The 22,510-nt window shown below is 42.9% G+C and overlaps 1 protein-coding gene across 5 annotated transcripts in view; it reads right to left on the reverse strand.

Moving 5' to 3' along the window:
- The window catches only part of LOC125432713 (E3 ubiquitin-protein ligase RNF220), a 98,845-nt gene that overhangs the window by 3,247 nt on the left and 73,088 nt on the right, over nucleotides 1–22,510 (reverse strand). For 4 of the 5 annotated variants that reach the window (XM_048496582.1, XM_048496579.1, XM_048496578.1 and 1 more), the window contains exons 9-10: nucleotides 14,708–14,816; nucleotides 13,101–13,175 (exon numbers count right to left, since the gene is read on the reverse strand). The exons of the other annotated variant lie outside the window; for it this stretch is intronic. In XM_048496582.1, coding sequence (XP_048352539.1) covers nucleotides 13,101–13,175; nucleotides 14,708–14,816 — 184 coding nt within the window. The remainder of the gene's footprint in view (nucleotides 1–13,100; nucleotides 13,176–14,707; nucleotides 14,817–22,510) is intronic. 5 annotated transcript variants of the gene reach the window in all.

The following is a 22,510-nucleotide window of genomic DNA, read 5'->3' on the forward strand; positions in this document are numbered from 1 at the left end:
AGAGCAAGGACACTACCTCTGTTTTCTGTCCATATCATGAGAGTTGTAACTAACAGCAAGTGCAAACTGTGACTAATAATCAAGAAAACAGACCGCATGGGTGAGGCCTCACCCTATGAAAAAGTCAGGCTTACATTTCTCATATGAAGTTATTATTGCTATTGTTTTTGCTGAAAGCAGCCTAGGGGATGATGGGGAAGAAGGAAGTAAATTTGGGTTGTGATCCACCCAAACTTTTTCTTTCACTTTCAACTTACTCTTGGGACACTTCTCACATTACCTTTTCTCACAGAGGCTATAACACATGCCTCCTACTTTCCACAGTAAGACCGTGTAACGGGGAAAGCAGGAGATAGATCACATGTTGAAAGCACATGAAAACTAAGAGGTGTGAAATTTTGACATCATCTTAGAATTTGGAATATTTCTGGAAAAGACCAATGGGATTTAGGGCAACAAAGATGTTACAATGAAAGCAGGCAGTAAGAAAACAGTGCTGCACTTACATGTAACTGTTGTTCATTGAGTGGTCTTCTGTGCAAGCATGCATGGGACTGCACAGGTGCAGGCCTGCCATGGAAAAGGACTTCCAAAGCTTTCTGGAAGATTCATTGAACAAGGAGGATTCCCTTCTACTTCTCACATGGGCATTTCTGCACAAAGAAGCATGTGATGGGGGAGTGCTCATCCCTCAGTCCCCCATACGCTGCTGTGGAGAGGCTATGGGGTGTAAAGCCAGACAGCCCACAGCAGGGAAAGATGTGTGCCTGCACAGAAGACCACTTAATGAACATCAGTTACAGCTAAGTACAACACAATTTTCATTGTCGTGGCCCCTCTGCACTCCCACATGGGAGATTACCAAGCTCACTGACCAAGAAGGTACTTGTGGGCTGATTAGTGAAAGGGTGACTGAAGTACTTTCCCAATAGCCCCCTCACACCTGGAATCTAGATCAATGGAGTAGTGCTTGGCAAAGGGTGAGGGGGTACCCCAGCTCTGCAGTTGTCCTTCAGGGGTACCTTTGCAAGGAATGCTGTGGAAGATGCCTAGGCCTGGTGGAGTGAGTTTTCAGAGAAGCCAGGCATTTCACCTGTGCTTCACTGTATGCCGGTCTTATAGCTGACACCACACATCCGGATAATGTTTAGGAAGATGCTGCCTTCCCCTTTTTGGGACCAATGAAGCAAATAAACAAATTGTGTTCCTGTCTAAAGTGATTTGCACAATTCAAATAAAAAAGCAGTGTTCTTTGAACGTCTACTGAATGAACTGTTGTTCTGTCAATCAGGGGTGGAAAAAACACTGGTAGAATGAGGCCTTGGGGTAAGTGGAACTGGAAGACTACCTTTGGAAGAAAATTCAGAGTGAGATGTCAGACTACCTTGTGTGTATGAAACATAAGGAAAAGAAGGTCACAGGTCAAGGCTCACAATTCCCACATCTTGGGGGGTGATGTAATAGCTACCAAAAAAGCAGTCTTGAATGACAATAAAGATGCTTCAGAGGGGGCCATGGGTTCAAAAGTCTAGTCAATACTAATGATAAACTCCACTGGGGTAAAGGAGGTTTTATCACTAGGTACATATTGAGAACCTTCTTTGATTGGAGTGCCAAGAGCACAGTAAAACCACGGATACTATTTTGACATGTACAAATTGCAGCTAGATGAATCTTGAGCAAAGACGCCAAGTTACATACTTAAAAATCTGCAATAAGGGACATGACACTGGATCAAAGCTGTTCTGAACTGCCCAATTAGAAAACATCCTCAACTTAGCAATAAGATTTTTGTGTTGCCAGCTTGCAAGTTGCAACCAAAACTTCTGATACTCTCTCTGACCAGTTGCCTATTGCCTTATTAGCTATGCTGTTATGTATAATAAGTTTATGTCATAGTGATGCAGGTGACTGCCCTGGGAGGTTTTTTTTTTGCTTGTGGGAGCTATTTGTACACCTCTTGAGGCAGAGATTGGAGTCTCAGAAACTAGACTCTCCACAACCAGAATGGCGCCTATTCTGATTTTGGCTACTATCCCATGGATGATTCAAAATGAGGGGGAAATATAGGCATGCCTCCCATCAGAACTGGAATGCATCCCCTAACTGTCTGAAGCTCCTAAAAAGTGGGCATTCTGTGTTTTTTTCTGAATGTAATGAGCTCTATCTGTGGGTACTCCGATTGGTTGAACATTGGAAACAAGTACTTGATGTCTATGAACCACTCTTGGTCTACCATTGTCTCTCTGCCAAGGGTATCTGCCATGAAGTGAAGTGGCCACACATTCGCTTTCAGATACCTATTTGAAGGTGTCTTACGACTTTGACAAATAATCAATGTTGTGTTGGGATTATGTTGTGTTCTGATAGCTGTTTGGGGTGTTCTGTTGAAGTCTGTGGTTGTGGTTGGTGGGCATATGGGTTGGCATTTGGTGGGCATATGGTAGGATAATCCCGCAATCCACATTACTTGGGGAGCATTTGTGGGGCTAGACCTAGAACCCTGAGCAGGGTAGCCTCTAAAAACACACCTGAAGGGTTTTCTCATGAACCTGATTTATGCCTGGATGAAGCTGGAGGCACAGGAACCTCAAAAATCTAACTGACAGAAGAGTGGGACGATCTTGAGCGACTCCCTATGATTCAAGGTGTTCTAGGATGAGAAGGGCTATCTAGGTGAATGTTGTCCTAAGGGACAACAGCCCATCTAATTCTGAGGTGTCAAAGACTAATGTGATGTATAAGACATCAAGGTTATGAACTAGGTGGAATTCTTTTAAGGCATAGCCCTGTCACATCCTTCTTTGGGTAGGAAACACTAGTACAAGACATGAGGGAGGGGGGAAGCGCTCCTTGGTCAATGACTCTTCTTGAAAGTTTTGGAAACTCTTTCTCTTTGGCAGACTTGCACCTGAACAGTCTCATGTGGGTCTGCACAGAGACAACGACGATGAAGCTCTAATTCTTAAGCTACTAATTCATTGCTAAATGTTTCCCTTTTAAGGCCGATGGCTAGAATCTGACTTTAGCGAAATTAAAAGAAGAGCAAAAGAACTAAATTTTGCAAAACATTCTATGCTCTGTGACTCAAGCATGGATTGGTCATTAAGGCTACTGGGCAACGTCCTGCTGGATCAGTGGTCTGGGGGAGGATGCTTCCCCCCATCAGGGTCAAACCCACCCTGGGACCAGCCCACCATTAGGTCATCCCAGGGAAAAGAGTGGTGGGTGCAACTGCCATCATCACAAGATGGAGGTTTGGGCAGAAAGGAACCAAATCTGGCCTGACTACATCCAGCACAGCAAAAGAGGTTCCCAGATCATCCTTTGCCACACCTGGTCTGGGATCACAAAGGTGAGGGCTGTGCCAGCAGGTAGGGGGCTCAGTCAACCTGGTTTCTCCTATCCAGCTGTGCAGCTTGGCTGGGCACCTCTGGCTTGGAGTTGGCTAGGCACACTTTCCCTCCTGGGATGGGGCAGGCCCCCTTTCTCCTCCCAGTTCATCCCTACTATGATTGCTGAATAGCTATCTGCAGCCCTTTACTGCTTTTGATAACTTCTCTCTCACTATTAGCTAATGACAGGAAACTCAGTCTCCAGAAAAAAAAGCCCTGCATGGCTAAGAAAAAATGAAATCACAGAAACCACTAGCCCAAGAAGGAAAAAAGATAGCTGATGTGTAGTATCCATTAGGAATAAAGCACCTGTATGCATTATCTGTCAATTAACCAGACAGAAGGATGTCAGTAAATCTCAGAAGCAGGGCCAAAATAAAACAGCCAGTGGGTGTGACAGAACAGCAGATAAGAAAAATGACAATCACAACACAGAAAGAGTACAGGAGGCAAATATAGTTGAGGGCAGCAGCTGGAAAGTAACAGGAGATGGTATCAAAATTTAGCCTGTTTGGAGGATGGAGGATGAAAATTAAGGAAGTCCCCTATGTGAATGATCCAGTTTCCCCAATGGGATTTTATGTTCACTGCATAGCATTTTCTCACAAATTTCAACTAAGCAGCAAAAGCCAGCTTCAAAACACAACAAAGATCCTGCTGCTGTAGAAAAATCCCCAAGAAGCAGTTTCTGAAAAAGCTGCAGCAGAGCTGATGAGAAAAGAAAGGAAACCCAAGTCCAAGAGCTGGTAGAAAAGTTTTACAAATCCAGCAGAATTTACAACTCAGTGGTGGCGGAGTGGTTTCTAACCACCCTCAGAAATGCCATATCAAGCTCTAAAAAGGATCAGTGAACAAGTCCAATGACTTCCATGTTTGCACACTTCATCCATCTTCATATATTAATCTATACAAGCCAGGATTCACTGAAAAAGAAAATAATGCTAGCAAAAGTTGAAAGTAGCAAGAAAACAGAAGGCCCCAACATGAGATTGACTGACTCAGTCAAGGAAGCCATGGCCCTCAGTTTACAGGACCTGAGCAAGGGTGTTAACAACAGGAAGCTTTGGAGGTCTTAGGGCTACCATAAGTTAGGGCTACCGTAAATTAGAAGCACCCGGATGACACTTATACACACAGAGAACAGGAATATGCATTTGCTGAAGAAAGAAATCTTGCAAGGTGAGTGGACTGAAACTATGCCACTGTAAGGCACCTTTTCCATGTTTCTGTAGTCTGTCACCAATACCAAGTGGGCTCTCTAGCCCTGCTATGAAAAAAAAAGCAAAGATCCTGCTAGATTCAGTGGTGACTCCAAATGAATTAAGCCTCATGGATTTCAAGAACATAAATGAGGCTCAGAAATCAGAATATGATTACGGCATCTGTCATTTCTCAGAACACCTCTACTCTCACCCCTACAAAGCCTCATGAATCCCAAATTTGATTTTTTATCAATTTCTGAATTAATAAATGGGAACAATAATGTTAAGATTAAAAGACATCTAATAGTACTCAACAAAACAAGCCAGCATTTTGAAGCACTCAGAGTGTTAGGTTTGGATGTGGAAGGCTCAGTCTTAAAACCCTGCGGAGCGCTTGAACCTCAGCGTATAATTCTATGGAAGTTGCTGCCACAGTTTTGACAATAGTTATTGAGAAGAAAAATAAGTTCAAAACTGTAAAGCATATTAGGCACAAAAAACTGCTAGCAAGAACAATGCACGAAATATCCTGTAATGTGCCCAATTTATTTCAAAGGCATATTTCTTTTTTCCCAGTCACACAGAGAAACTGGATCTCAAACGTCAAACTCTGCGCCCTGTTGATTACATCCAGGGATGTGGGGCTGAGAGCAATGGAAGTTTAAGGCACTTGCAGGCTTAGTCTTCCATTTAAACATTTTCTCAGTGCTACACAAAGCAATCGTTACATGAGGCAATTAAACAAGCCTCACACACATGCGCTGGCACCAAGCCAGTGAACAAGGATTTCCTTCCCCCATCCCACTCACCTGCCAGCTGGGGTTACTAAACTTTTCCCTTGAAATAAAAATACCGTGGAATAATAAGCCACACCTGTTGGACATGGAAAAAATATCTGAAATGTCCTCCTGCTCCTTTCATCGTGGCCCCATGGAAAAGCCTTGATGGGTAACAGCAGTGTGTGCTGTAGTGAAAGAAGGCCACCTCAGCTTTTCCGTTATAAACCCCAGTTTTCCAGGGTTTATAAAACCCGGCTGCAAAATGTAGCTCCAGGGCTGAAACACAGCACCAAAAAGGAATGATGAAGAGAAGGTTTTATTTGCCCCACGCATTCTTAATTAAAATTTGGCAAGTGATTGATCTAGAATGTCAGCTAATCACTTTGGGGAGTTTGAAAAAATAACGAGTGTGGCCCACTTTGTGAAGTCATTATATCTCACACCATGTCAGGAAGGAACAGAGCTTTGAGAACAGGGTGGAGAATTTGCTTTGAAACCTGGAAAAGTGACATTTGCAGCCCAAGACGACTCAATCTCTGGTCCATAAAATACTTGAGAACTTTGCAATTGTAGATATTAGAGAGAACAAAGCAAAAAATATTGTTGAGGTTAAAAGCTTATCAGTGCCTTACCAAAAAGCAATCACCATGTCAGAGATGGGAAAAGAGAGGCACAAACATCAAAGAAAGAAGATGACCACAAGTTTCTGGAGGGGGTAGGAGGAAACTCATGTTCCTAATTCCTGGACCTTGCAATTCACCCAAGTCTGCATTTGGAGGAAGAGACAGTGGGATGCAAGGGAAAGTTATAATAACAATGTGAAAGGCAGATAACAAGGCAATAATAGTAAGGGAATCTGATGTTTTCATTATCCCAGGGCGATTGTGCCAAATCAGTTTAATTCTGCACCAGCCACTCAAATCTCACAATAAATAATGCACCCATACAATCCAGGTCATCATGGATTTGCTTTGGCTGAAGGTAATCATGACACTTGGAATCTGCAGTAATTCAAATTTTTTTTGAGCAACAAGCAGTACTTAGGAAGTTGCCTAGTTGAGTTACCAAGATCAGCAATGTCCACTATGACAGTGGCTCTGCAAGGTCTCAGGCAGATTTCCACGCCAGCATCAATTAAGGTCAGTAACCTTTGCCTTGCAAAGCATGTGCTCTACCACTAAGCTATGAGCTCTCCTTTAAAGTATGCAAAAGTACGAGTGACAATCATGTTGATGGGCAGAGGGACAAGACTATAGAGGCACAATGCCTATTAAGTAGTCCTGGAGTTCCAACTACTAAACAGTAGAAACTCTTCCAGTCTACCCATGCATTTTATATGCATCTTAATAATCAAGATGGCTAAGGAACGTTGCTGAATTAGAAAAATTGAGATTTTAGCAAATTAAAACTTGGCATCCAATGCACAGTATATTCTGGAAGCAAAACAGTTCTCTCAGAAAGCAAGTAAAGTGATTAATCTCTGGGGAAAGTGGGGAAAAATGCAATAGAATGAGGGTTTGGGCTGCAATGGAAGTTACTCTTTGGGATACAACAAGTTCAACTGATAGGGACTTGCAGAACAGATGTCAACCAAAGCGCAGTGTAAAAGGATCCAGCAATTTTTGGGGTTTGTAAAAACCACTTTTTTAAGTTGCTGGAGTTACCTTTTATCTATATGCTCACATACATCTATGCCTCAATAGAAATATTAGGCTCAGACACATCAGCTTCTGGCAGTTACAGAGGCAGGTAGGCTGAAGATAAGAGCTCCAAATATCTAAGGCCTGTGGTGTGGTGTCCTTCACAAGCTTGGGCCATTTTGGAAGACTGCACGTTTGTTTACTTCACTAAGATGATCACTACAGGCTCTGCTCAAAGCGGTCCTGTGCTCAGTGATGAAACACACAGCAAATGAGGAGAAGGCCTTCTTAGGAATGATATCCCTTTTCTGAATTACCCTCAGAAATATCAGCTCGCAGTCTACACTCCCAAGTTACCAGCTGGATGTCTATCTAATGAACATGGAAGACCACTGTATGGTCAGGAGACAACTTGACCTATATCATGCCTGTCCTTTCCTACTTTTACTTTGTGGCAGGTTATGGCTTCCCAAGGGCAATTCCCACCTAACTGTGTCCAGTATTGAAGTGAATACTAGAGCTCAGATAAGTAGTGTAAACAGGCAAACTGCCTGGGGAAGACAGCTACCCCAGACAGGTGCCTGACTCCTTGTTCGTGTTGTTTTCAGAGCTCGGCTATTAACCTGTATAAAATCCTTAAATTCAGCTACCTGGCCCTTCAGATTGCCCTATTGGGTCAGGATCAGAGCAGGGATGCTGCAGCACATGCCCTCGGGGCACATCCACATCTGCCAGGTGTCTCCAGAATGCTGAAGGAATGTTATAAAAATTTTTTTGGCTTTTGCTGTATTTTGTAACCATCACCTGGCCTATAACACTTAACTAATCTTTAATAAACAGCACTTTGAGCATACATGATTTGTCTCTGCCTGAGCACCTGCTCTGATCATTAGAGCACAGTCTGGCTGGTGTAGTCTATGAAAGTAACAATGAATTAGAACAAAAACCTAAACACCAATGACTACCAAAACTTAAACACACATAAGAATATTGTATGAAATATGAAAAGGTCAGAAGGAAACAATTATGAAAAGCGCAGTCACAATAACCACTAGTGGATACACATGTAATATGCAGTTTGCAAGAGAGCACCAAAAGCTGAGTGCAAATAGAAGGGAATGTTGTGTCCAAAAACGCACTGCAGAGATGAAGATGAAAAAGGATAGAAGTTCTTGTGCTACAACCTCAAGAACAGGTAAGTCTTCAATTGTCTTCCAACATCAATATCTTCAAGATAATGTCTAGACGGGCGTTTCTGGGTCTCTCCCATCTTCCATCCTTTTTCATCTTCATTTCTTCCTAAAACATGAGTACCAAACCCAGGAAGGGAACAGGTTGTTTTTTGCTGTGGTACCGCAGAACTAGCAATGGAGTGCTATGAACGTAGACTCATCAGGGCTTGAGTGTGACATGAAGGAATCAATCAAACACGCAGATCAAATCCTGCTTTCAGGCTCACACACGATCCTAGGAAGGAGGGCTGATGGGTTTGGGCAATCTTGCTTTGCTGCTACAACTTCATTCTGTATACAATATGTACAGCTGTATTTTCTTCCTTCTTCACTGCAGTTTCCTTGTCCCAAAAAGGAAACAGGAAATACCTGCATATGACCCAAATCTCTTATTGTTTTATTTTTAGGAACACACTAGCTGTGGTTGAACTGGACAGTGGCAACTAGATGGGAGCCAGCGGGGACCAGCACACTGTATTCAACTGGGTCCAAATCTCATAATAGCTATTGGATAGTCCTGCACTTGCTCCTTCTCACATGTATGTATTCCAGCACCATTTGGGGGGTGGGGTTTGGGGGAAATGCAGTTATTGTATTTTTTTACATCAGTATGGTTTCAGCTGAAGCTTCCCCAGCTGTGAAATGGGAAAAGTTATTGTGGGGAATGAAAAGGAATAAAGTCAGTAAAAAAACTTTGTGCATGGAAAAGTATTATTATTTGATGAAAACAGCCCACCCAGCACCCAGGATGTCAAAAGCAGATCCCAGGATATGTATGAAACCTTTCAGGGTGGCTCTGTACTGATTTGGGTGTGAGACCAAATGCTGAATGATTGAGCTCAACCAGACACGTTCTCCCTCCCCTTACGTGTAAGTCTATCATGACCACTTTGCTTTCGTTTCTTCCCTTGTACAAAAAATGTCTAAGCAATCATTTGGTCTGGTCGCATAAAACACAGAAGGAAAAACTTGATTTTCCCCTATTGGGGGATGAATGGCAGATCTCCAGAAATATTCAAACACATCAGGAAGCCCAGTTACCCCCCTCACCCCCATTAAGTGCAACAAATTGTTTATTATAGAACACAAGAAATATGCTTCCCCCTTCACTGAATATATTTTTCCATGTGTGCTGTACGCTCGGCAGTTTCTGCATTTTCCTTGCCAACAGGGAAGCTGGCTTCGCACCCAAGGAAAGGTAACTTGTGGCAATTATTAAACCCATTATCCCAGGGCTCCTCACTAGTTACACACACACACGCTCTCTGTTGTGCCCAAAATATAAGGAGATACCTTAATTAGAACAATGCAGGTTGGTGATATGAAACACACAGCCCAGCTGCCCTGTGCCATTAAATTCATAAAAAAGAGGAGGGGGAGGGAAGGGCAGCCTTAACGAGATTACACACATTGACTTTGATCAAGACACAAAAGCACTAAGGCGTTCCAGGGTTTTTATTGCTGTCTTCAGGCTACATTTTAATGGTTACATTAGAAACATGCGAACATAGGCAGAGAGATTTTTTAAAAGAGAGTGAGAGAACAGCGCCTGCCTTGCAAAAGACCCTGCTTTAATAAATTGCGGGCCGTAGGGAGAAGGCAAGGGCTGGGGAACAGATGAGTGGCTGCTTATTAATTGCTTCCCTTGTGCAATTTCTAACTCGAAATGCTGTGTTTGGGTGGAACAGCTTCCCCTCCCTGCCATACGATCATCATCAGAACAGGGACCGTTCTCAGAGTGCGGTCTGTGTACCAAACTTACTCCTCCCCTCACAGCTAATTTCAAATATACTTTCCCCTTTGGAATTATGGCTGGCATTTTTTTAATGTCACATCTGCTGACTGTCACTTTTTGAAGACACAGGTAGGCCCACTTTTTTGATACTTTCAAATTTCATACAAAGATAGAAGAAGAATGATAATATGTGAATCTGTCACACAAGGAAGGTGCCCAATGTTAGGAAAAGCAGGCACAAGTTGTTGATTTCCTATCTTCTCTGTGAAACGTTCACCTGTCACATTTACATTTTCAGACTACTGAAAAACTGTTTGCAAGAATACTTTCCGCCTGTAGCAAAGGTAGCAGCCCTCAAGCATGAACTCTGAAATCCTGGGATGGGATTTTTCACTGCAGCCTCAAATGTTACTCCTGGGGGAGGTTTTGGGCAGCAGTGGGAAGGGGAGTGCTCTACAGGCCAAAATTTTTCTATCTGCAGAAATACTATAGTGGATTCAAGTCAGTAACTCACAGTGTATCTTTAATGTGAGCACACAACTGATGGTGGTAGCGGCAGGGAGATCTGGCTCAGGGCAGAAGTACAGAGAACAGAAAAGTAATACTCCCGTGCATACTATTTTCCTGATAGCAAGGGGGGAGGGAAGATTTCTCAGCCCTGGTACTTAATGGGGGAGGTCAGGCATCCATATTGCACCCATCTTCATTTCCTTATGGAGGCCAGATACGCACCAGGGGAAGTTCTGCTGGGTGAATGATGTGAATGGTGTGAGGAAAGGTTATATGCTCCCAGCCATGTTCCAATCCCCCCACCCTGATCTTGTTTCTGTTTTTTGATATTAAAAACCCCTAACTTGATGGAGTTCCAAGTAAACTGAATGGGACAATGACTGGCTCCACACCCTGTTTAGTACAATAGAAGGAAGAAATGACTAGAAAACAGATTTTGCAATACATATAAACTGATTTTGAATGACAGCTGTTGTCCACTGTTAGTTGGGGGATAGTCAGCTGACGTAACCAGCAAGATTTTGTCCCCAAGGCATTGTTATTTGGCCTCCAATTGCCCTTATTTGAATCAACATGTGGCAAATTAGTTATGTGGTTTCACATGTGAGAAAAACTGTTTGCAAAAGTTGCAAGATATAGCACATTCTTACTTTTCATTGTGTGTTTTGTATGCACATGTTTGGCTGAAAGCGTAAGATTATCTGCATTTCACATGAACCTTATTATACTGCTATCTTAAGTCCATTCCTGAAGGGCAAAGAATAACTGCTGAATTGCATCTTGGGGGATCTTTAGGGAAATAAACAGGTTATTCAATCTAACCCCTTCTCCATGTATGAAAATGAAACCTTCTTACCAGCCAATTATCTATGTTCCATAAGGGTGGAGTCTTTTAAAGACTAGGTAGCTTTGAATCCGCCAATCTGCACATACTGGCGTCCTTGGGTCAGTCACACACTGTCAGCCCTGGCCCTGGCAAGTATTTGGATGGGAGATCTCCAATGGACACCAGGGTTGTGATGCAGAGGCAGGCAACAGCAAACCATTTCTGAATCTCTCTTGCCTTGAAAACTTCATCAGAAGTCACCATCAGTCAGATGTTACTTGACGGCAAAAAAGTGCTGACTTTATTATAGTGACTTTGACCACATTTGCACTAAAACGTATGTCTAGTTCCAAAAACCAGACTTTGGAGAATGGGAAAGCCTGCAAGAATACACTATTTCTGACTTCAGACTATATCCAAGACCTCTGAAGACAACATGATCATTTTCCTGCTTTTCACACTATGTACAAACAGCCCATGCAAGCAGGGTAATATGGATGCTGCCTACAGAAAAAGCACATTATAGCTGTGGGTGGCATCAAACATACTTTTCTTAAATAGAAAGCACAGGATTCTCTCTCTCTCTCTGTGTGTGTGTATGTGTGAGGGGGATATATAGCAGCACTTTAATTCCTTAGGGTTCCAGTTCCAAGCCACACATGTGGCTTCTTTTTTTTTAACCGACCATCTCCTTTTTCATTTTTATGCCACTCACGGTGTACACATCAGCATGGGAAACAAGCACACTATTAGTTTTGAACAGATATTACGCTTTAAAACATTAATAAGAAATCATTTCTTTGCAGTAAGCCTACCTTGAAAGGGTTAGCCTCAAATGCTTGCCATTAGTTATTTAAACTTACAGTTTTTCCAGAATATGCAAAACGTACTTTAAAAGCTCACATTAGAGACATTTCATCAAGTCATTAAAGAAGACAGCACACCTATAAATAGGAACTAAAATGTTCTATAACTTTCTAGCTGAACTTTCTTGGCAATACAACAATAAGAAAACAGGCAAAAACTCCAAACTGTGAAAACAGTATGTCGGAAATCCACTGAGCACTTCCCCAGAGCAAACATTTATACACAGGTAGACCTTTATTCCAGGCATGTAAATTCTAAGGAAAATATTAGATGTTCAGAGAGCAAGGCCATCTTTGTACAGGTTTCCTCCCACTGTAGGCACAGGCTGAGGCTTAGAACAGGCTGTGATCCTTTAATAAATATTGCAGTTTTAGAGCTTTGCTTTTTTGTCATTGTGCTTACTTAATGTTACTTTCTGATAAACACAGAGTATTTGGATGAGGACTTGGTTGAAACAGTTTGACTATTGTGAGCAGATGTAATTATATTCACTAGGAGATGTTTAACAGGGCTGCAAATACAATGCAATAGATTGCTTTTGTAGAGTTCTTCTCATGTTACTTTCCTTTATTTGCAAATGCATTTATGGAAGCATCCAAAGATGTGGATCAGTAGCTTGAGAACAGTCTGACATACACTTAGCTATGAAATTGTAGTTAGTCTGCAAACATGTATTAGAATATTTGCATAGTACAAGCAATGCACATCCTTCATTTTCTCTCCTCCATAGGAGAGGAACAGATAGATTGAAATTCCTTGCACACATACATACAAAACCTCTCGCACTCCTCCCCATCCTCTAATGCACTTCAATTTCTCCTAAATCCTTATTCTCCAGAGACACTGAAACTAGGGACCATATTAGAGAATAAAAAAGTATTATGAGCCCCCAGGTAAGAAACCAAGAGCCTCACCAAAGTCCGTAGCCAGCATTCCTCACAGTGTACGTGCCAGCACTGAATCGACGTCAGGGGCATCGTGTATGAGTCCTATAAAGAGAAAGTAGAACAGTCCCATCACACATTCTAAATGTCTGCGAAATCCCCCACTGGATGCTGATCCCTGGAAAATATGCTACAGAGCCAATACTGTATCAGTACATTTTACATTTGGCCACAGTTTACAAGAACTTAAAATCTTATGTAGTTCTGGGACTCCCCTACATAATATCAAGACATGAAACAGAAGACACGAATGACTGTAAAACCACAAAATAGAACCGAATGTTGCCACCATCTTTAGACCTGCAACTGAAAACTTCAGGGCAAAAAAAAAGTCCAGCCAGGACTCCTTTGTGGGTCACTGCATGTCACATTGCCATACTCATTAACCTTTCTCTTCCCAGCAGCAGTTGATATCTCCAGTACTGCAACTCCCAGAGGCGGCCTTTTAGTCAACTGCTACTAGCACTCTCTCTCTCTCTCTCTCTCTCTCTCTCTCTCTCTCTCTCTCTCTCTCTCTCTCAAGATAAATTCTTACTGGAATGCCAGCTAACAGGCAAACAGGGATCACCTGGTACTCTGTGAGTCTAGTATCTTGTGTACTTACATTGCTTTCGTGACCAAAGAAACTGAAGAGATGAAACCCAGCAGTCTGTCTAGGCAAGTAGCAGGAGTAAATAACAAGTAGCAGGAGTAACCTCACCTTTATGAATAAGCTTACATTAGCCCCAGTTCTGCAGCAGCAATGTGACAACTGGACAAATACACAATTGATATTGGGGTGGGGGGTGGGGGGGTGGAGCAAAAATCTTTTGCAAAATAAAAGCAGCTTGGTAAGGGAAAATGCTTACCCTTCAGAAGGAAAAAAGAAAAAGGCATGAGAACTGGTGGATTACTTCTTTAGGGGAAGGGATAACCTTGCAATTCTCCCATTCTTTTAGGGAGTACATGAAATAAAATGCTTTTTTTAGTGCTTTAAAAAACATTAAAGATGGGGGGGAGGCATTTTCCCTGTAATCATTATTGGTACCTTGTGTACCAACAAAGGCGATTTACCTGTAATGGAGGCACAAGCTGGAGGCAAAATGATCTACATTCCCTGCATTCAAAAGAGCTCAAAGTGTGGGAAAACTGTCAGGAAAAGACTCAAGAGGAGCTCTGAAATGATGTAGACTCCAAGCAAGCCACTAGAGGGAGCTTCAGTACTTCAATACATGAGCCACAAGAGTTGAGCCCTCATCAACAAAACACAGACTATTTTGAAATATTTGGGTTAATGGCTTGTACTTAAATCACATGGTAGGTCTTAGATCAGGTACTGACCTCCTTCTAGCATGTGCAGGGAGAAAGCAATACAGGTGCAAAGAATTCTTCTAGGTTGTAAAGTACCTGAACAGAGTCGGCAAGTTGCCAATACAACCGTATCACAGCGACTTGCATTGGAAGAGGCCCTGGTTAACAGAAACTTGAGGCACTGGCTAATTTCCCCACCAAAAAGTATCAACTGTGCCACTGCACTACAGGCAAGGTACAGCTACAGTCATTTCCTTATTCATGACCACAACTGGCAAGCGACTCACCATGCAAATGAGACATTTATAGCGGTCCCCACGGGAGAGTTGCCTTTCTAACTCACGGACGCGAGCCTTTAGCGCTTCAAATGTCGTCACTGCTGAATCTTCTGTAATCCTACAATAGATGACAAGTCAAGGCTGGCCAAGTTCCTAGAAACATTTCACTGATTTCATTATGCGCCAAGTAAGCATTAGGTAGAAACACCATGATGGCAGGTTGCATTCTGGCTCTTGGTGAAGGAACAAAAGAGAGACCCAGTCAAGAAAGCCTTAACATTTTAGCCATGAGAGGAGGCCACAGAATGAACCACCTTCAGAAGGTTTGGAAACAGAGGCCAATGAGTAGGAATACAAAGTTCAAAGTTGTTGTTAAACGCTCAGAATTATATTGTATAAGTGATGACCTGCAATACTCATGGGGGCAGTTCTTTCTCCCCATTTTAATTACAACCATTTGTCTATGGGCCAGGAGCAACTACCAGCCTCTGCTGCAGGGCCCATTGCATCCCACTCCCCCAAATAATCGCTGCTATCCTCAGGGCCATCAGGGCTCCTACCTCCCCATAAACAACTTGGGAGAGCCCAAGATCGCTCCTGGCTTCGGCCTGCTGCAGCAACTTCTCCCGTTGCCACTGCTAATGCTGTGGCAGCTATGGTTCCCTTGCCTCTTGCACCACTGCCCCAACCCTTGCTGAGCCCTGCCCACCTCCCAGCTTCTGATATTGGTTATGCTGTTGTCCCCATTGCTGACAACCCCCCCCCCCTTTGTTGACAGCTCTAGTGGCCCTAGTGCAGCTACAAGCTTCACTCCACCACACTTCCCCCTCCACTGCCAACAAATGTCACTGGACATGGGGAGCCCTGATGCTGGGATTTCTGCAGTCCCCACCCTCACCATACCACAGCCTCTTCCAGGGCCAATGCAGGTACCTGAAACTCCCCCATCGCCGCCCAGAGGAGGTATGTGTGTTGTCTGGACATACACAGACAATGCTGGCTAGAGAAATGACATGGGGCAGAGGTGAAGAACAACAGCAAGGGGAAAGAAGACATGTGAATGGTGCCAAAACAAGTGTGTAAGTAGGAAAGAGGATAAAGAAGAATGTAACATGAAAAAGGATAAAGGAGTATGGAAGGCAGTCAGGAAGTGGGATAGCAAGGGGTCACCAGGGAACTCTCTGGGAAACACTGTGGCAGAGTAATGAAAAGTAATGCAATAACAGCAGGAGATCATCAACACTCACCCTGCCTTTGCACAACTACTCTGTCAAGAGGAACAGGGGCTTGGATCATATAGCTTGCTACCACTAAGCCTTGGATGTGGCGCATGCTTTCCTCCTGCAATGGCACTTCTGTCGACACAAGAGCAATGTATTTCAAGGAGTTGAAAAGTGCATAGCATGAGAGGGATGCAGGACCACTTCTATGACAAAGTGGAGAGCAAGAGGAAAGAAGGTGAAGGATTCAAGCCCAAAGTTTAACAGCGCTGACAGCTTTTTGGATACTACAATAAAAATACATTCTAGTAAAAAACAGACTTTCCTGTTTGGCAAAACAAGGGAGGCAATGGAAGAGCTATGTATCTATAGCAAAGAGGGCCAGGAGAGACAAAAGCACAGTACAGCTCAGTTCACTTCTCCAAGAAAGTGAGCAGTGTCTGAATCAGCTGCATTTGTCCCTGATGCAAGTACCCAGGTCGGCTGAGAATCATCTATAAGCATAGTAAAGAGCACTACCACCCAACAATAGTTGCAGTTCAGGGAAGAAGAGGCAGGCAATGATACAAAATGGTTTGTTTATAGGATTATAACAGGCTGACCCTCGCTGGCCAGTTTCAGAAACTCTCACAGATGATCGTCTCTGTCCAGTAATAAACGAATGAATCAGAAGAGGAGGTTGAATAGAGGCATAAGCAATAACGCTCACTGCCTGCCTGATACAATGGGCAATCAATAGTAAGGCTGTAGATCAGGGTGCTAGTTAGCTGGAAAATTACTGCATTGCTGTGTGCGTCACGCTGGAGGGATCTTGGACAATCAATGAGGGAGGTATTGATTTAGTTATTATCACTTCATATGCTCCAGACATTGTTAAATATACATTTATTAACAAGGATGGGGGCCATGCAGAAAGCAGGAAATGTGAGCAAGTACAACTACTCCTTCATCTGAGTCAGCAGGCCAACACACTTCATCCCTGCCACCTGAACATCCCTGCCACCTTAAGACAACAAAGTAAGGACGCCCCTGCCACCAAAGTAAGGAACATCCCTGCCACCTTAAAACAACAAAGTAAGGACGCCCCTGCCACCAAAGTAAGGAACATCCCTGCCACCTTAAAACAACAAAGTAGGACGCCTGTTCCTAACATCTTCTCCACTACATATATGGGAATTCTAGGAAGAGACCATCCCGCCATCTGCACTGAACATGAGCGATCAAAGAATGAGCAGTTCTGATGCCATTCTTTGCGAGTGAAGCCATTACAATAACAAAAAGGTACGAGTGACTTTGTGTTCTATTACAAGGAGAGGGGAACAAGACTGGTTTCTCCATCTAAGTGCAGCAAGAAAGAAAGCTGACAAAAATGGATCAGATGCAAAATTACGAATACAAAAGGGCCAACGTTTTAGCCTACGTGGTATCATATCAGGTTGTGAGGCTGATTCTAATTAAAAAAAAATTTCTCAGCACTACGGCTCCCCTCAAGTTTTCACAAGAGTGACCAGAATTAGGCAACATACACTATTTAATGAGCAGACAAGACAGAAAATGATGGATTGGGTCCCATCTGTTGACTTTCCTGTGTCTTTTGTCCTGCATGAAATGTCACACTTTTTGAGCAATCTAGATGGGACAATGGCCATAATGACCCTTCCAACAAGGCCAAACTAGATATGATGGTATATTAATGCTTACCACAGGGTCACCATTTTAAAGTGGTTTAAAAATGAGGCAAGGAGCTGATCCCAAATGGGCCCACAGCCCAGCACTGGACGAGCTCTTGCCCCCCTCCCCCCGGTGCCTTTTTGAGTACTAAAATGGCCCTCACACCTTGTTTGGGCACTTGAAAGGTACACGGAGGAAGTCTGGGGTGGGGGGACCACATCAGACTCAGGACCAGGTCCTTTAGCATTTTTAACCAACTTTAAAATGGCAGCAGCATCCCTGTGGTGGACAAGAGCACACCATTATGTCTAGTATGGCCCTCAGTGTTATATGTACATCCTTGGATTTGCAGAAAATTAAGTCCATACTATTTTTAAAATCCATATTCTCTCCAACACACTTCAACAAGATACAACTCTCATTCTTCCTGATGAATGGTCACACTGCACATAACATTCCATAAGTCTTGCAATCCTCCTGTTTGTATATAAATTTGTAAAATGCATTTAGCTCTGATTAAATACACCATCAATAAAATTTCATGGGCTCATACTTGATAACCTGATCTTCCCTTCTTTTCGCGTAATCATTGTTTTAGTGTTTATGAGCAGAAGTATTTAGACAAATTTAGGATTTGTCTCCAATTATTCACTAGTTTCTGCCCTTTCTCTTAGAAGAAAAATGGCCTCATATATGTACAGGAAGACTCAAGATAAGTACCTTTGAGCTATCTGAAATAAAAAAACTAACAAATGTAGAACAACATTCATCCTTGCAAAATTAAAGTTTAGTCAGCAACTCAAAAAACGTATGTGAACCTCTTATGGCTCCTTACCACCTCTATTCAGTGGTGTATAATGGGCAGTCAGTTCCAGAATTTCCCAAATAAGGATATGGGTGCATGACTTTGCAACATGCATTTGAATCAATATTAATGTAACGCATTAAGGAACAGTGAAGCACAGAGATGCATATCTAGGGGCTAGCCATACATCACTTTAGTCAGATGATGTAGCAATCCCAAATACAAACATACAAAAATTACTTCAAGTACATAATCTAATGTTGCAAGACTATGATTCCAGGTTTTGACACTTGAACTGGGCACATACACTATTTAATGAGCAGCCAAGGCAGAAATGATAGATCTGCATGAACCAGTCTTACGGCCAAATCCACACAGCTCAGGTAGCACAGAACTAAAGTACAATGACAAATGCCCTACTGATTGGCTTTTATTCCAAAAGCAAGTTTTCCCCAGCAGATGTAGGGATATCTTCCATCAATCTCCTTGGGAAGGCTAGCTTGGAATCATGTGAAGGAATGCTGCCTCTGTTGAGGAACTGGCAAGGATGCTGATCTATTGTACTGTAAGAGGAATGTCCTCCCATTTTGATTAATGTGTGTTTTTGTAACACAAGATATTAAGGACACTGTTCACCTGTAATTACAGTGGGTGGCTTGTTTTGGCAATGTGCCCTAGCTCTTGGTTGCCAAGTAATGAATAATGCAGTGCTCTGTGGCCTAATTTCCATGTTCTCAGCTGAAAATTTGGAAAATGTTGCATGCAAAGGTGCGCATCTGCAAATCAGTGGCCCTTTGAGTCACAAGTGCCTCTATTTTTTACTTGCTTGAACAACTTGTTAATGCCACCAGCTGCTTGCCAAGTTTGGAGTTATCTGTTCACTAATTTAATCTTCACGCAATGCAAAAAGTATTGCGTTACCCTACTCCACAGAGGAATAGTTCTTACAGTTGCATGCTCTGTCACTGTGGCATGGAAAGGAAGCTTATTGCCACAAGCAAGCATTCTAAGCTGCATTTAGAGAGGACCTGGGTACATATTCCCCAAATAATTTCCCCAAAGAAGAATTCATTATGCTGTTTTCATGTCCCTCTCCCTCTTCTGACACACAGCTCAAGAATGTCTCTGCAGAAGCAGAGAGTGAATTCAGGAGCTGGCACTCAGCCTCTGCTGCCTCCAGGACTTGCATGACTGGCCTGCTCAAACGCAGACAGATGGCACTAACAATCAATGAAAATAGTATGAAGCCTCCCAGTCAGCACGATTAGAGGCATCTGCGGGGTTGTGGAGATCCGTTAGCCACTGGGAAGGATTTGTAATTATTTATTTTAGAGTGAGGAAAAGCTGTCCTTGCACTAAAACGCTATATGCATAATTTGACCAGTTGTGCATATAAAGGATAACTGGGAAACAGCTCAATCAAGCTTGGCCAGTGGCTGCTGACCAGCAGCACTTATTTTGTCCTGATATATTTCGGCCCATGGGCATGTCTTTGCCTTGCTTCAGAAGAATGCAACACTGATATTCCTTGCCCGTGAAGACATGCCCCATATCCCTAGAAATTTATTGAAGTAAAAAAAAATACAAGCAAAAGATTCACAAAGCAGCAGAGTATTGATACAGAGGGAAAGTGCAGCCTTGCTGATATATACCACTTTCAAGAAGTTTGAAAGGCTTCTTGAACTTTTCCTGCATTCGGGTGCTGCATATTTTTCAAAAATTAAAAGCTCCTATCTTCCACCCACCATCTTGATTCTTGTGCAGTTTTACAATCAGTGATGTCATGAACTCTACTGCATTGGAAGCACTGAATATTGCATTTTTCCAGTGATAAATGAGTGCTGAGAAATTTCCTCACAGTTGCAAAAGTACTTCCTTAAAGACAGACATCTGGATCCCGTGCAACTGCTGAATGCCAACTGTAAAATTAATGCAAAGATCCTCAAATCATTTGGAAAGGCTTCAAGTTGGTCTCCCACCAACACAATAAGGTAGGTAGGAAGGCTATTACAGGGTTGCTCTTTTGTGTCCCAGGAGCTGTGCATTACAGCAACCCCTGAGAAATCTTTGTTAATGAAGGTAGCCTGCTGAATTCTCAAACAGCACAGAAGAGGCTGAGGAAAATCTCCAGTTATTGGAAACAGGGTCTGAGTAGTGTCCTGCATAGCTTCTTTCCTCTCCGCAGGACTACAAAACTGTAATACTGCAAAATAATAAAAATGCTAGAAAAATCAGAATAATACAGTGGTACCTCCGTTTTCATAGATAATTTGTCCAAAAGGAATCGACGAAAACCGAAATCGACGAAAACTGAGGAACCATTTCCCATGGGAATCAATGTAAATCCAATTAATCCATTCGAGGCACTCCAAAAATGCCTCGAAGGGATTAATCGGATTCCTCAAACCCCAGCAGGGAGGAAGAGGGAGCTCCTTATTTGGGCAGTGACATCAGGGGGAGTCACTGCCCAAATAAGGAGCTCCCTCTGCCTCTCTGCTGGCTGGGGTTTGAGGAAGCCCAGCCCCGAGGCAGAGGGAGCTCCTTATTTGGGCAGTGATACCCCCTGATGTCACTGCCCAAATAAGGAGCTCCCTCTGCCTCTCTGCTGGCTGGGGTTTGAGGAAGCCCAGCCCGGAGGCAGAGGGAGCTCCTTATTTGGACAGTGATACCCCCTGATGTCACTGCCCAAATAAGGAGCTCCCTCTGCCTCTCAGCTGGCTGGGGTTTGAGGAAGCCCAGCCCAGAGGCAGAGGGAGCTCCTTATTTGGGCAGTGACACCCCCTGATGTCACTGCCCAAATAAGGAACTCCCTCTGCCTCCCGGCTGGGCTTCCTCAAACCCAGCCAGTTTTGGTTTTCGTGGACTTTTCCTCTGTTTCAGTTTTCATGAACTTTTTCTGGGCACACTTTTTCTGGGTTTGAGTACGAAAACTGAGGCAATCGACGAAAACCGAGACAAATTTCGCCCAGAAAAAGTCAACGAAAACCGAAACCGACGAAAACCGAAGTCAACGATAACCGAGGTACCACTGTACCTTTATTTTAATATCTCTGTTCTAGAAGTTACCAGATGAAAATGTGAAAGGCAAGGGACAGTTTAGAACGATGGCAGTGGCTATTCCATTGAGCAGCTGTGTCCTGAACCAAAGGATATCAACTTTGATTTTGATATGCTGGAGTCAGTGGAGCTCAGCAACTCTATGTTGTGTTGAAACAGAGTCTGGATATTGCAGAAAAACAGAAACTTTCTAACATTGCATCTCACCAGGACCAAAGAGAAGGTGGAAACTACTCTGTCATCTATACACTTCACATTATTTTGTATTAATAATAACTGATGGTACTTTGTGACAACCACAGAAACTTCTCACAAAGAGATTTTTGAAGTTTTTACAAAGCAGTTAAAAGATTCCTGCAGAAAGACTCTTCATGTGATCATTTAATGGAGCAGAGTAAGTAAGCATCAGTTCAACTAACTGACCAGCAAACTGTTATGGGAGAAACTGAAAAAAAGAGAAAGAAAGTAAACCAAATTTCTGTTGATAAAAGCATGAAAAAAATGCATAGAAAGGATTAGAAAAAAGCAACAGCAGAAAAGTTACAAAATGTTCAGAAGCAAACTGCATGGGCAGGAGGTTCCTGATATGGCAGGCAAAGCAAAAATACAAGTGACAACAGGGAAAGAGGCTAGAAGAACTGCCATCTTTTTCTGCTTACATACATAAAGAAAAAAAGTATGTGAAAGTGAACTGTCTGGCACACTTCCACCTGCTTTGGCCTCAGGCTCTTTTTGATACAACTGCATCTGCTCTCAAGATTCTCCTCTGTGACTGCAGCTCCCCTCTCTGATGCCCATGATGTTGCTGGCACTCAACTGATTGTAGATACAGTTTTGGGAGAACAGGAGACTGCAGCAGCAGAAAGGAGGCAGGAAAGTCATTGTTCATTCAGCACAGATCCATTTGGGCTGCACAGAATCCAAGCCTAGACAGTCTCTAATTCCCCAGTTGGCCCTCCTGTTCTCTTAACTTCGGCTCTCTTTATGTTTATGCTTGGGATGGGATTCCACACGTTTGTACTGTCTCCAGTAAAATGGAGTGACTTCACACATTACACA

This window comes from Sphaerodactylus townsendi, linkage group LG05 (genome assembly GCF_021028975.2).
Source record: "Sphaerodactylus townsendi isolate TG3544 linkage group LG05, MPM_Stown_v2.3, whole genome shotgun sequence".
Lineage (NCBI taxonomy): Eukaryota > Metazoa > Chordata > Lepidosauria > Squamata > Sphaerodactylidae > Sphaerodactylus > Sphaerodactylus townsendi.